The sequence below is a fragment of the Schistocerca americana genome, chromosome 7, assembly GCF_021461395.2.
Source record: "Schistocerca americana isolate TAMUIC-IGC-003095 chromosome 7, iqSchAmer2.1, whole genome shotgun sequence".
Taxonomy (NCBI): domain Eukaryota; kingdom Metazoa; phylum Arthropoda; class Insecta; order Orthoptera; family Acrididae; genus Schistocerca; species Schistocerca americana.
The window spans coordinates 76,962,253-76,978,420 of record NC_060125.1 but is presented as its reverse complement, the minus strand read 5'-3'; the positions used below and the strand labels follow the sequence as shown (position 1 = coordinate 76,978,420).

Here is a 16,168-nt window from a genome sequence, read left to right as displayed (position 1 = left end):
CAAATATCTAATTAACGCCAGTTAATTGTTAACGTAACGACCGCACATTTACTTTCTTTATTAACTTTACTCCTTTTCAAAATTAATTTCCACCAGTTTCATTTGCATTTTTCCTTTCATTTAGATGTAACCCTTTCCTCCCTCTTTACCGACAGATTAACTTCGGTGACGATTGGTTTTCCCAAATTTCCATTAGGTACACGCGGTTTAATTTTTCACTGTCATTAAGGTCGATAAGTGAGGGGGAGGTTACAGGTCCTCTGGTTCTTCGGCTTCTTGGAGACTATTTTTAGCCATTCATGGGCATCATGTTCCCAACCAACGATGGATGATTATGTGCTATATCACCAGACCACAAATTGGTTTGGAGAACATTCTGGACACTTCGAGGGAATGGTTTGGCCAGCCAGATCGCCCGACATGAATATTTGTGGGACACAATCGACAGCTCATTTCTGCACCGGCAACACTTTCACAATTGTGAACAGCTATAGAGGCACCAAGGTTCAGTATTTCTGCAGGGGTTTCCCAAGACCAGTTGAGTCTATGCCACGTCGTGTTGCTGCACTGCGCCGTGCAACAGGAGGCCCGACTCTGTATTAGGAAACATCCGTTGACTTTTTTCACCTCAGTGTATAACAGCCTACACATGCCGTCACGCGCTTCATGCTTTTCTCTTTCTTCAAGGTACAGACAGGAGTCTTCCCGCCTACCCGATGGCCAAGCTGGCAGCGGCGCTCCTAGCGCTGAGTCTTTTGGGGGCAGCGGCCGTCCCCGAGTCACCTCTGAGGCCTGCCGTGGCGGAGAGATTTCGCCGCAGCCTCGTCTTTCCCATGCAGAGTGGCATCGTCCAGGTGGGGCTCTCTACTTATTTATTTATTTTATTTCAGAGACCTTCGGCAACGTCCCACACAACCAGACACTGCATCATACCCCGGAGTTCCTCTCCTAGTAACGTGGCGTTTAGCTAATGAAAGCAAGACTTAAGAAAAATAAAACACACGGTGATTGAATTTGTCGGCTTGGAAAAGGTGTTCGGCAATGTAAAATGGTCAAGATTTTCGACATTCTGAGAAAAATAAAAGTAAGGCATATCGAAAGACAGATAAAATGCAATATGTTCACGAATCAACATGGTACAATGGGAATGGATGATCGTGAACAAAGTGCTCGGATTAAAAACGACGTCTCTCGCTCCTACTGTTCAATCTATACATCGAAGAAGCAATAACGGCCATAGAATGAAGGTTCAACAGTGAAATCAAAAATAGGATTCCAGTGGCAAGATTCGAAAGTGACATTGCTATCCTCCTTATTCATAAACTTCTAAAGAGTACAGAGTATTGATTGAGCATAAACCATACAAAGGTGAAAGTAATGAGGAGTAGCAGAAATGAAATTAGCGGTAAACTTAACATCAAAATTGGTCACTACGAAGTGCATGAAATTAGTGCGATTGGGTTCCTTGTGCTACACGAGCAGTGTAGTGGAAAATCCACGCTACAAGCTGCGGACCAACTGTACCGCAAAGGCAACCAAGTAGTCTTCATGATGTTGCAGCTTTTAATGACTAGCATACCACTCACCCCCACCCCTCTGACGACACAGCTGACTACACCAACTGTCCTAAACGGTGGGAAATTCAAAGAGATGTGTAGCCGTGTGCATCCTGACCCACTTTGCATTGTTGCCAAATTTCTGGTGGCGTTATCGACGATTTCGACATATATTGTTGGATTGTTGGTAGATTTCTACCCCACCCCTCTTAAATCACTCGCCAATTGCCTACATATAAAATGTCAGGAAATCTAAAAACACGGAAGGAAATACAAATTAACGCAACTGTGTTGTATGGGTTCCCCCACCCATCTCAGATCATTGGCCAGTTGCCCTATTTATATAATGGTACTCAATTAAAAAATTGGAGGAAAATTCAAAAAATTGCTTGATCTAGCTCACTGATCCTACTGAGGTTTTCTATGCCTACGAGGCCACAGCTAACTTATGTTAGGAGTCCAATATTGTCGCAAGTGCAAACTGGCAGAAAATAAAAAAAAATACCTCAAAGACTGGCAACTGTCCTATTGGTGGGAAATCCCAGGTGACAAAAGTAGGCAACTTATGCTAAGTATAGAAGCCAATGTGGCTGACCTGCAGATACTGTGCCAGCCTGCATGTTCGCCACATCACTTGTGCTTACCATGCAATCCAAAGTCTAGACATCCATGCAGACGCTGGATTATCCTGCGTGGTTTTCAGATTTGCCGAGCCATATCACGTCAGAATCCAAGAGTACGTCGAAGAGGTCAGCTCGGAGGGAGAAACTGCCTGGTGACGTGATACAAGAAGAAATACGAGTCGATTTGGGAGACACTGTGGATAAAGTTTTAGAGTTAGACTTCTGAAGAACTTTTGAAGACTTACAATTATGCAAATTTCTAAAACCATGGGCGGTAATGACAACCAAACGACTATTTACGTCGGCTGGGAGAAACTGTGAGATTGGGGACATACTATCAGTCTTTCAGGAAATTATCATACTCAGATTCTTGAAGATACTGAGGTCAGATAAATGTGATAACTATCGCACAATCACGTTAACAGTTCATGTATCCAAAGTGGTGACAAGAATAGTACACACAGTAATGATAAAGAAAACTGAGGATCTGTCAGATGTCGAACAGGGTGGCTTTTGGAGAGGTAAAGTATCAGAAATAGAGAAACACGATTAAAATGGAGTATTTACGAGAACCAGGGCGGCAAAAGAAATGGGACTAATAGCTAAAGATGCATGTCATCTTACTTACGAGGGCAGTTCAATAAGTAATGCAAGACATTTTTTTTCTCGGCCAATTTTGGTTGAAAAAACCGGAAATTTCTTGTGGAATATTTTCAAACTTTCCCGCTTCGTCTCGTGTAGTGTCATTGACTTCCGACAGGTGGCAGCGCTGTACGGAGCTGTTAAAATGGCGTCTGTAACGGATGTGCGTTGCAAACAACAGGCAGTGATCGAGTTTCTTTTGGCGGAAAACCAGGGCATCTCAGATATTCATAGGCGCTTGCAGAATGTCTACGGTGATCTGGCAGTGGACAAAAGCACGGTGAGTCGTTGGGCAAAGCGTGTGTCATCATCGCCGCAAGGTCAAGCAAGACTGTCTGATCTCCCGCGTGCGGGCCGGCCGTGCACAGCTGTGACTCCTGCAATGGCGGAGCGTGCGAACACACTCGTTCGAGATGATCGACGGATCACCATCAAACAACTCAGTGCTCAACTTGACATCTCTGTTGGTAGTGCTGTCACAATTGTTCACCAGTTGGGATATTCAAAGGTTTGTTCCCGCTGGGTCCCTCGTTGTCTAACTGAACACCATAAAGAGCAAAGGAGAACCATCTGTGCGGAATTGCTTGCTCGTCATGTGGCTGAGTGTGACAATTTCTTGTCAAAGATTGTTACAGGCGATGAAACATGGGTTCATCACTTCGAACCTGAAACAAAACGGCAATCAATGGAGTGGCGCCACACCCACTCCCCTACCAAGAAAAAGTTTAAAGCCATACCCTCAGCCGGTAAAGTCATGGTTGCAGTCTTCTGGGACGCTGAAGGGGTTATTCTGTTCGATGTCCTTCCCCATGGTCAAACGATCAATCTGAAGTGTATTGTGCTACTCTTCAGAAATTGAAGAAACGACTTCAGCGTGTTCGTAGGCACAAAAATCTGAACGAACTTCTCCTTCTTCATGACAACGCAAGACCTCACACAAGTCTTCGTACCCGAGAGGCCTCACAAAACTTCAGTGGACTGTTCTTCCTCATGCACCCTACAGCCCCGATCTCGCACCGTCGGATTTCCATATGTTTGGCCCAATGAAGGACGCAATCCGTGGGAGGCACTACGCGGATGATGAAGAAGTTATTGATGCAGTACGACGTTGGCTCCGACATCGACCAGTGGAATGGTACCGTGCATGCATACAGGCCCTCATTTCAAGGTGGCGTAAGGCCGTAGCATTGAATGGAGATTACGTTGAAAAATAGTGTTGTGTAGCTAAAAGATTGGGGAATAACCTGGTGTATTTCAATGCTGAATAAAACAACCCCTGTTTCAGAAAAAAAATGTGTTGCATTACTTATTGAACTGCCCTCGTAAAATTCAACTTGTACATGGAAAGAGAAACTGAGGGAATATAGGGAAAGGTTGTGGAGGAGAATCTAAACTCTGAGTTACAGAATATCAACGACACGATACGCTAATAACATTACTGTTTTCACTGAAACTGAGGATGAATTACAGGACGTGCTCTGTGGGGTGAACAGTGTAATGAATATGAAATATGGACTGAGAATAAACCAAAGAAACAGAGAAAGAAGTGGTGGAAATGCGATTAGCGATAAACTTACATCAAAATTGGAGACCACGAAATAGAGGAACTGAAAAAGATTCTGCTACCTTGGAAAGAAAGTAACACATGACAGACGAAGCAAAGAGGTTATAAAAGCTGGCTAGCAAGAAATAAGAAGACATTCCTCGTCTAAAGAAGTCTGCTAGTACCAAACGTCGACTTTAATTTGAGGAAGGAGTTTCTGAAAACTTGCATTTGGGGCATTGCACTGCGTGAAAGTCGCTCATGGATTGTGGAAAAATCGGAAAAGAATAGGCGCAGCAGAATGATTTTGAAAATTAGGTGGACTGATAAGACATGTAGTGAGAAGGTTCTCGGAACAACTGGCGAAGAAAGGAACGTGTGAAAGACTCTGACAAGAAGAAGGGACAGCATGACAAGCAATATGCTAAAATATCAGTGACCTGCCAGCTGTAGGGGAATGCACAGTCTGGAATATATGCAAGAAATAGTTGAAGACGTGCGAGTTTACTCTGGAATGTATAGGTCGGCACCCCAGAGGAATTCGTTGCTGACAGCATCAGTCAGATAACGGATGAAACCTCACCCCCCACCCCTACCTACTGAAAAAAAAATTCCCATAAAGACATTGTTAGCTGCATCTGTGCGCTACCTTTTGTTTCAGCTGCTGATTGGTTTCGGCACGCCCATCCCCGTACCACGGAACGCGATGACGTTGGGTTTGGTGATGAAGTACACGTACAATGTACCCGTCAACGGCAGCGTGTACCTGCAGCCTTACAGTCTGCTGGCGCGCAGAAATTCCAGGTGGAGCATCTACACTACCCTCAGTGATTTCCTTACCAGGTATGATACGCAGCAAAGCTCTTCGTGTAGAAACACCAGCTACGTGTGGTGCATCTACAGAACAGCTCCCATAGTTAATAAAAGATTTCGAAAAAGAAAGATGATCTGAGGAAGTCCGAGCAGTAATCGAAAACTAACGGGCGTGTAGTAATCTTCTTCTGTGGAAATGTCCTGACTGAATGACTAACTGACTGTCTCATCATCCGCCAGCCCAAATCACTAAGGATAGAAACTTGAAATCTGAGGAGGGTGTTGATTTTCTACGCATCGCTTAGGAAGAGATTTTTCGAAATTCCAACCCTAAGGGGATGAAATAGGGGATGAAGAGTTTTTTTGAAAAATGTTGCTATTAAGACAATTTTGAAGCTAGACCTATGAAAATTGGTATTTGGTTTCTCGGATAGAAATAAATAAATACATGTTCCACAATTTTTAGAGATTCAGCCCTAAGGGAACTGAAATAGTGGATGAAAAATATTTTAAAAACATAACATTATTAAGGAACTATTCAAGTATTTTTAAAGCTAGATATATGAACATTGGTATTTGACTTCTCGGTTACAAATTAAAAATATGTGTTTCAGTGTTTTTGGGAACTGAATCCTTAAGGGAGTGAAATAGGGGAGGAGGTTTTTTTCTGAAAATATTTTATTATGAAAGCATTTTTAAAGCCGAGTCTATGAAATTTTGAATTTGACTTCTCAGTTAGAAATAAAAGATTACGTATTTCACTGTTTTTCGAAATTCAACCCATGTGGGGGTGAAAGTGGGATAAAAGATTTTATGAAAATATTTCATTGTGCAAGCATTTTAGAAGCTAGATCTATGAAAATTTGTATACGCGTGTCACAGTTTTTGGAAATTCAAACCCTAAGGGGGTGAAACAGGAGGTGAAACGTTTTATGAAAATAATTCGTTGCGAAAGCATTTTTAAAGCGAAATGTTTGAAAACTGGTGTTTCTCTTCTCGGTTGGAGTTGAAAAAGTATGTGTTTCACTATTTTTGGGATTTCAACCCCTAAGGACTGATCACCCAGCCCGAAAAAGAATAGAAACTTGAAATTTGCAGAGGGTGTTGATCTTATAATCTACGAGTCGTTTAAGAAGGGATTATCGCCAATTCCACTCCTAAGGGGTTGAAATAGGTGATGAAAGGCTTTTTGAAAGTATGTCGCTATTAAGGAAAAACTGGTATTAGGTTTCTCTGTCAGAAAATAAAAAGTACGTGTTCCAAGATTTTTGAAAATTCAACAAATAAGGTTGTAAAATAATAGGTGAAAGTTTTTGGAAAATAAATAATTACTAAAGAACTGCTGAATGATTTTTAAGGTTACGTCTATGACAATTGATATTTGACTTCTCGGTTGGACATAAAAAAAGAAAAAATATGTGTTTCAAGAAAATATTCCGTTACAGTAAAAAATATTTATGAAAACTGATATTTCACAGCTCGGTTAGATATGAAGAAATATTTGTTAGAGGATGAAAGTTGCTATGGAAATATCTCCACAAGAACGCAAAAGGCATGATTAACAAAACTTTGGACTACAGTTATCAAAATCGCTTTTCGAAAGCCCATGCTTATATGGCCTTAACTAGCGTGGAAAGCTTAGAAGGTGTTGCAATTTGTGAAGAACGTAAAAATTCGATTAAATAAAATTAAAAAAAAAACTCTGCAGGCCATACAGAGCTGGTCATATATACAGGGTGGGTTTGCTAAATGGGGGCAAACTGCGGGAAACCATTTCGATGGCTGACAGGATAAGCGACAAAAAGGTCGTACAAACATGTGGGCAGAAACGCATGACATATTCGCTACAGAGTATTTATTAATGTGCCATGCCTGTAGGGTACAATGTGGTGCAAAAAATGCTGAAATGAGACATCTGTTAGGCAAGATGTTCCATGTGGTCCCCTCGAGACTCTAAGTATGTGCGAACACGACAAATCAACGACTGACGCTCAGGTTCAAACGTACCATCCTGCAACCGAATGGGATCAGGGGCAGCTTGGAAACTTTGTTCCCGTGTCTGGACGTTGAGGGTGGACTCCGCATACACGACTGCCTTCAGCTGCTCTCGTAGGTAGAAATATAAAAAGTTGGGGTCCAGCGACCGGGTCGGCCGTCACAATGAGCAAACTTGTCCGATCCCTTGGCCAGGCTGCACGTTGCCGAGATGCCTCTGCATGGAAAAACGAAAGAGCTGGAACACCATAACGTAGTAGCTACATTATTCCTCGCATCACCAAACGCGAGTCTTCCAGCGGGGGAGGAAGAGTCAGTGGTAGGAAGTGCAGATATGCCTCGCCCGTGAGGGTTTGTGGAAGGGTTACCAGTCCCATGACGCGGTCGCCACTTATTACCACCCGCACATAAAGGCTCATGGTTGACTGCCATCATGCCATGGGGATTTTTCCTAACTCACGGGTGGGTGTCGTGAACACTGACGAAACCACACCTCACAAATGTACCCTCAGCTGTGAATAGAACACATGACAGTACTGTGATGTGATGATCTGTGCAACGAACCAGCGAGAAAACCGTCGGTACATAGACATGTACACTACTGGCCATTAAAATTGCTACACCACGAAGATGACGTGCTACAGACGCGAAATTTAACCGACAGGAAGAACTTGCTGTGATAAGAAAATGATTAGCTTTTCAGAGCATTCACACAAGCTTGGAGCCGGTGGCGACACCTACAACTTGCTGACATGAGGAAAGTTTCCAATCGATTTCTCATACACAAACATCAGTTGACCAGCGTTGCCTGGTGAAACGTTGTTGTGATGCCTCGTGTAAGGAAGAGAAATGCGTACCATCACGTTTCCGACTTTGATAAAGGTCGGATTGTAGCCTATCGCGATTGCGGTTTATCGTATCGCGACATTGCTGCTCGCGTTGGTGAAGATCCAATGACTGTTAGCAGAATATGGAATCGGTGGGTTCAGGAGAGAATACGGAACGCCGTGCTAGATCTCAACGGCCTCGTTTCACTAGCAGTCGAGGTGACAGGCATGTTATCCGCATGGTTGTAACGGATCGTGCACCCACGTCTCGATCCATGAGTCAACAGATGGGGAGGTTTGCAAGACGACAACCATCTACACGAACAGTTCGACGACGTTTGTAGCGGCATGGACTATGATCTCGGAGAACATGGCTGCAGTTACCCTTGACGCTGCATCACAGACAGGAGCACCTGCGATGGTATACTCAACGACGAACCTGGGTGCACGAATGGTAAAACGTCATTTTTTCGGATGAATCCAGGTTCTGTTTACATCAATATGATGGTCGCATCCATGTTGGCGACATCGCGGTGAATGAACACTGGAAGCGTGTATTCGTCATCGCCATACTGGCGTATCACCCGTCGTGATGGTATGGGGTGCCATGGTTATACGTCTCGGTCACCTCTTGTTCGCATTGACGGCACTTTGAACACTGGACGTTACATTTCAGATGTGTTACGACCCGTGGCTCTACCCTTCATTCGATCCCTGTGAGACTCCACATTTCAGCAAGATAATTCACGACCGCATGTTGTAGGTCTTGTACGCGCCTTTCTGGTTACAGAAAATGTTCGACTGCTGCCCTGGCCAGCACATTCTCCAGATCTCACACCAATTGAAAACGTCTGGTCAATAGTGGCCGAGCAACTGGCTCGTCACAATACGCCAGTCACTACTCTTGATGAACTGTGGTATCGTGTTGAAGCTGCATGGGCAGCTGTACCTGTACACGCCAACCAAGCTCTGTTTGACTCAATGCCCAGGCGTATCAAGGCCGTTATTATGGCCAGAGATGGTGGTTTTGGGTACTGATTTCTCAGGATCTATGCACCCAAATTGCGTGAAAATGTAATCACATGTTAGTTCCAATATAATATATTTGTCCAGTGAATAACCGTTTATCATCTGCATTTCTTCTTGGTGTAGCAATTTTAATGGCCAGTAGTGTACTTGGTACATGGTACCCGTGGTCTAGGGATTCATAATCGTCATCGGTCCCAGGTTCGATCCCCGCCACTGCCTAAATTTTGATAAATAATCAGCATTGGCGGCCGAAGACTTCCGGCATAAGAAGTCAGCCTCATTCTGCCAACGGCCTCGTAAAAGAGGGCGGAGGAGCGGATAGAGGTTCAGGACACTCTCTTGTCCGAGGGGTGGGAAATTGCCCCTAAAGGCGGAAGAATCAGCAGTTATCAACGACTTGAGGATGCAGAAGGCAATGGAAACCACTGCATAAAAGACACGTAACGTGTTTCCACGGGACATGTGGCCTGTACTTGAAGAAGTGTCATGATGATCTCTCCATTGGCAAAAGATTCCGGAATAGTCCCCCATCTCCGGGAGGGGACTGCCAAGGGGGAGGTTACCATGAGAAAAAGATTGAATAATCTACGAAAGGATAACGTTCTACGAGTCGGTTCAAAATGGTTCAAATGGGTCTGAGCACTATGGGACTCAACATCTTAGGTCATAAGTCCCTTAGAACTGAGAACTACTTAAACCTAACTAACCTAAGCACATCACACACACCCATGCCCGAGGCAGGATTCGAACCTGCGCCCGTAGCAGTCCCGCGGTTCCGGACTGCAGCGCCAGCTACGAGTCGGGGCGTGGAATGTCAGAAGCTTGAACGTGGTAGGGAAACTAGAAAATCTGAAAATGGAAATGCAAAGGCTCAATCTAGATATAGTAGGGGTCAGTGAAATGTAGTGGAAGGAAGACAAGGATTTCTGGTCAGATGAGTATCGGGTAATATCAACAGCAGCAGAAAATGGTATAACAGGTGTAGGATTCGTTATGAATAGGAAAGGTAGGGCAGAGGGTGTGTTACTGTGAACAGTTCAGTGACCGGGTTGTCCTAATCAGAATCGGCAGCAGACCAACACCGACAACGATAGTTCAGGTATACATGCCGACGTCGCAAGCTGAAGATGAACAGATAAAGAAAGTGTATGAGGATACTGAAAGGGTAATGCAGTATGTAAAGGGGGACGAAAATGTAATAGTCATGGGCGACTGGAATGCAGTTGTAGGGGAAGGAGTAGAAGAAAAGGTTACAGGAGAATATGGGCTTGGGACAAGGAATGAAAGAGGAGAAAGACTAATTGAGTTCTGTAACAAGTTTCAGCTAGTAATAGCGAATACCCTGTTCAAGAATCACAAGAGGAGGAGGTATTCTTGGAAAAGGCCGGGAGATACGGGAAGATTTCAGTTAGATTACATCATGGTCAGACAGAGATTCCGAAATCAGATACTGGATTGTAAGGCGTACCCAGGAGCAGATATAGACTCAGATCACAATATAGTAGTGATGAAGAGTAGGCTGAAGTTCAAGACATTTGTCAGGAAGAATCAATACGCAAAGAAGTGGGATACGGAAGTACTAAGGAATGACGAGATACGTTTGAAGTTCTCTAACGCTATAGATACAGCAATAAGGAATAGCGCAGTAGGCAGTACAGTTAAAGAGGATTGGAAATCTCTAAAAAGGGCCATGACAGAAGTTGGGAAGGAAAATATAGGTACAAAGAAGGTAGCTGTGAAGAAACCATGGGTAACAGAAGAAATACTTCGGTTGATTGATGAAAGGAGGAAGTACAAACATGTTCCGGGAAAATCAGGAATACAGAAATACAAGTCGCTGAGGAATGAAATAAATAGGAAATGCAGGGAAGCTAAGACGAAATGGCTGCAGGAAAAATGTGAAGACATCGAAAAAGATATGATTGTCGGAAGGACAGACTCAGCATACAGGAAAGTCAAAACAACCTTTGGTGACATTAAAAGCAACGGTGGTAACATTAAGAGTGCAACGGGAATTCCACTGTTAAATGCAGAGGAGAGAGCAGATAGGTGGAAAGAATGCATTGAAAGCCTCTATGAGGGTGAAGATTTGTCTGATGTGATAGAAGAAGAAACAGGAGTCGATTTAGAAGAGATAGGGGATCCAGTATTAGAATCGGAATTTAAAAGAGCTTTGGAGGACTTACGGTCAAATAAGGCATAAGGGATAGATAACATTCCATCAGAATTTCTAAAATCATTGGGGAAAGTGGCAACAAAACGACTATTCACGTTGGTGTGTAGAATATATGAGTCTGGCGATATACCATCTGACTTTCGGAAAAGCATCATCCACACAATTCCGAAGAGGGCAAGAGCTGACAAGTGCGAGAATTATCGCACAATCAGCTTAACAGCTCATGCATCGAAGCTGCTTACAAGAATAATATACAGAAGAATGGAAAAGAAAATTGAGAATGCGCTAGGTGACGATCAGTTTGGCTTTAGGAAAAGTAAAGGGACGAGAGACGCAATTCTGACGTTACGGCTAATAATGTAAGCAAGGCTAAAGAGAAATCAAGACACTTTCATTGGATTTGTCGACGTGGAAAAAGCGTTCGACAATATAAAATGGTGCAAGTTGTTCGAGATTCTGAAAAAAGTAGGAGTAAGCTATAGGGAGAGTCGGGTCATATACAATATGTGCAACAACCAAGGGGGAATAATAAGAGTGGACGATCAAGAACGAAGTGCTCGTATTAATAAGGGTGTAAGACAAGGCTGTAGCCTTTCGCCCCTACTCTTCAATCTGTACATCGAGGAAGCAATGATGGAAATAAAAGAAAGGTTCAGGAGTGGAATTAAAATACAAGGTGAAAGGATATCAATGATACGATTCGCTGATGACATTGCTATCCTGAGTGAAAGTGAAGAAGAATTAAATGATCTGCTGAACGGAATGAACAGTCTAATGAGTACACAGTATGGTTTGAGAGTAAATCGGAGAAAGACGAAGGTAATGAGAAGTAGTAGAAATGAGAACAGCGAGAAACTTAACATCAGGATTGATGGTCACGAAGTCAATGAAGTTAAGGAATTCTGTTACCTAGGCAGTAAAATAAGCAATGACGGACGGAGCAAGGAGGGCATCAAAAGCAGACTCGCTATGGCAAAAAAGGCAATTCTGGCCAAGAGAAGTCTACTAATATCAAATACCGGCCTTAATTTGAGGAAGAAATTTCTGAGGATGTACATCTGGAGTACAGCATTGTATGGTAGTGAAACATGGACTGTGGGAAAACCGGAACAGAAGAGAATCGAAGCATTTGAGATGTGGTGCTATAGACGAATGTTGAAAATTAGGTGGACTGATAAGGTAAGGAATGAGGAGGTTCTACGCAGAATCGGAGAGGAAAGGAATATGTGGAAAACACTGATAAGGAGAAGGGACAGGATGATAGGACATCTGCTAAGACACGAGGGAATGACTTCCATGGTACTAGAGGGAACTGCAGAGGGCAAAAACTGTAGAGGATGACAGAGATTGGAATACGTCAAACAAATAATTGAGGACGTAGGTTGCAAGTGCTACTCTGAGATGAAGAGGTTAGCACAGGAAAGGAATTTGTGGCGGGCCGCATCAAACCAGTCAGTAGACTGATGACGAAAAAAAAAAAAAAAAGAAGTGTGTATATACCGATCGCATCCGCCTTTCATGGTTACGCATTCCCGTCTCACACAAATGACAAAACACTGTTGCAAACACTTTATGGTCCGGTTGCTATCGGAAGGGATACTTTTCCTCGTACAGTCGTGCCACTTCCCTCCCCTCCGTTCCCACTTGCCTGTCCATACGCAAGTTCCAGTCACATTAATGTTCGACGTCAATGTCCAATAACCACTCACAAAAGGCAGGTGGCAACACTAGCAATATAGAGTATATAAAGTATGTTGGGGAAATGGGGGGGGGGGGGGGATGGACGCGGAAAAACAGTGGAATCGTTTGTAATGCGGGAATGGAGCGATTGGTCTGACGTGCAAAAGGTCATGATCATTGGCTTTTCGGCCAAGGGTGGTAGCATTTCCGAAACGCCTACGTTTGTAAACTGTTCACGTGCTTCCATGCTTAGAGTATACCGCGCATGTCAAAAAGGCGCTATCCAAAATTGGCACCGAGGGAACTGAGGTGCCCCTCGGGCCAAAGATGACAGTGGTGAAGGACGGCTGCAGAGGTATGTACGGGCGAATTGGCTTGCAACTGCTGAGCAACTGAACGCACTGGTGAATCATGGGACTAATAACAGTGTCTCCTCAACGACCCTTCAGCGAACGTTGCTATGTATGGGCCTCCGCAGCAGGTGCCTGGATCACGCACTCGTACTGGCTGCTGTTCATCGGCGGCGAAAGCTGGATATTGTACACCAGTGCTGCAGTTAGACGTCCACTGAGTGGCCACAGGTGGCCTTCTCGGATGAACTAGGTTTTATTCTCCATCGGACAGACGGCCGTTGACGTTGAGGTCTGAAACCAAGGGAGAAGGGAGTGTTTTGTTGTGGGAATGACTTCGTGCCATTCCCTGGGTGGTCTCGTTATTCTGCAAGGCACAATGGATCACCACAAGTGTACATCTGTTGTTGGCGACCATGTCCATCCGTACATCCTGTTAGCTTCTCCTTGGCATGACGGCATCTACCAGCAGGATATCTGAACCGCGATTTATTTTAAAAGAATATTCTTAAGAATTTATTTTAAATGAATATTCTTAAGAATTTATTTTCTTTACTAGCGATTCATCAAGAACATTAACACATTTAATCACGCTATGTAAGTAGTTGCCAGGGAGTAACTGACGAAATCATAACCAAATTCCTTTTAACAAATGGGAATTTTATTCACTTTAATAGTGCCTAAAAGCATTTTTTTTAAAGAAACAGATTGAAAATTATGATCAGAAAGCACCCTCTAAATATCAAAGTTACAATTTATTCAGATGCAGAAAGAAACAAGTTTTGACTGTATGAGCTTTCGGGCAGAGAACCTTACCGCTCCATTTTGACACAGCCGTAGTTAAGACCGCTCACAACAGCCTCTGAAAGACTACACTGGTGCAAATCTGCAACGCACCAGATAACTTTAAACTAAGAGTTTTAACAATTTTCACAAGCATATAAACTATGCACACCCCCCCCCCCCCCTCCCCTTCACCCCGTAGGAGGGATGGAAATGGTACAAAACACTAACAATTAAAATATTAACCTTGACACCGAAGGTACAACTTGATTTTAACTTTCAAGAAACGTCTTACGGTGAAAGGGTGGCAACTTTATATATTGGAATTAAATGATCGTATGGCATTGTTGGCCGGGAGGCCCCATGCGGGGAAGTTCGGCCACCGTATTGCGAGTCCTTTTTCTAGTTGACGCCACTTCGGCGACTTGCGAGTCAATGATGATGAAATGATGATGAACAACACACAACACCCAGTCATCACGAGGCAGAGAAAATCCTTGACCCCGCCGGGAATCGAACCCGGGACCCCGTGCGCGGGAAGCGAGAACGCTGCCGCAAGACCACGAGCTGCGGACACTTTATATACTAAAATGATCATTTAAATAAAAGCCCATGAAATGCAATCTTATATAAAATTCTACAAGTTTGGCCAAACAATAGTTAAGATGCTCTATAGTACACGGATACCGCCTCTCAAGATCATACGCAATAATATCAAATCTTCCAAAGATCAAAACATATTTCAGGTACTAGGCCGTTACACTCCAAGCAATAAATTCGTTAACACACCAAATCCGACAAACATGACAGAGGCAGCTACTAACGTACGGTAGATTGATAGAGAGATTACCAAACAACCCCAACCGCAGGTTGCTCAAACCCGCCCCCACTCCACAGGGGAAAAACGGACCACCCAATTTATAAACAACCACCTTATCGCGGGTGGGCAAACGGAGAAGAATGGTGGGACGACCCCAAAGCAAAACGGCTGCTGACCTCACCAAGTAAGAAGTAGAATTTAACAAGAGTGCATCAAACAACATATCACCAATCACTTAACATCTAATAAACTGCGATTTCTCGAGAAGACCTGGCGCAGCACCCCCAGATCGCTCTCCCGAACCGTGCGCTGCCAGCCGCTTCAACGGACGCAGGAAGGCGCGCCGATCTCCCGTCTCACAGCGTCGCAGCTCGCACTGGACAGACCGATGTCGTGGGTTGACTCCTGTTGCTCTCGTGTTGACCGCGAAGTCACTACCCCTCGCTATAAGGCGCGGCCCACTGGACTCACGTGTCGACCTCACATGCGCCGACGCTCAAGACGGACAAGTCATCTTGTGTCTCAGTGCGCGACCGATCAACCGATCGATCCAACCACCAATGACCATTGCCTGAGCAAACTCGAGCAGACTGGCGGCCTAACGCGCAGACTCAGATGCAAGAACTAAGCCCCAACCGGGCGACCACTCGCTGAGTTCTCTTACTGGCGGAGTGGAAGACTCTCATTTTGCCGGCTTTAAATGTTGACCCGAACGACAGACATACTAGCATTCTGAACGACAAACAGACACTAACTGTCTAACAAATGCGGACGAGAGCAGAGTAGCAAGCTGGGGACGAGAGGCTGACCCAGACTGACCGACTGGCGAGCTCATAGCGCCCCTTAAATGCACGTGGGCAACCTTTCCCCTTTCCCACCAGAGGGAGACACCAAAGCTGCGATTGCCACAGCGGCGCCACTGCCTGAAACGGAGGGCGACTTCTTCACACTAACAAAACAGCAATTTTTACCACGGCTCAATATTGCAACGAATTTTGTTCTCTCAGTGTACATGAGTTGTTCAAAGAGCAAGCCACCAAACTCCCCAGATTCAATACCAGTGGAGAATCTGCGGTAAAACCTCGATCGGGCAGTTTTTCTCAACTGAGAAAGGTAGTGCAGTGGTGTCAGCATGGCTCCATATCCCTGTAAGTACCTTCAGCAACTTCATTGACTCTCTTCCTGCACGTCTCGCAGCAGTCAAAATTGCAAAAGATGGGTGTTCCGGTTTTTCGCTCTTGGTCACAGTAATGTGACTGGACAGAGTATAAAGACCATGTTAGTCTGTTCGTGGTTGGTACACCGCACCATCGTCTCTCAGCACTGCACTA

The 16,168-nt window shown here is 44.3% G+C and overlaps 1 protein-coding gene across 1 annotated transcript in view; it reads left to right on the top strand.

The window, feature by feature from the left end:
• The first annotated feature begins 716 nt into the window (after positions 1-716).
• The window catches only part of LOC124622724, a 33,357-nt gene continuing 17,905 nt past the window's right edge, over positions 717-16,168 (top strand). Inside the window, exons 1-2 of the mRNA XM_047148514.1 lie at positions 717-854; positions 5,026-5,207. Of these exons, the coding sequence (XP_047004470.1) occupies positions 717-854; positions 5,026-5,207 (320 nt within the window). The remainder of the gene's footprint in view (positions 855-5,025; positions 5,208-16,168) is intronic.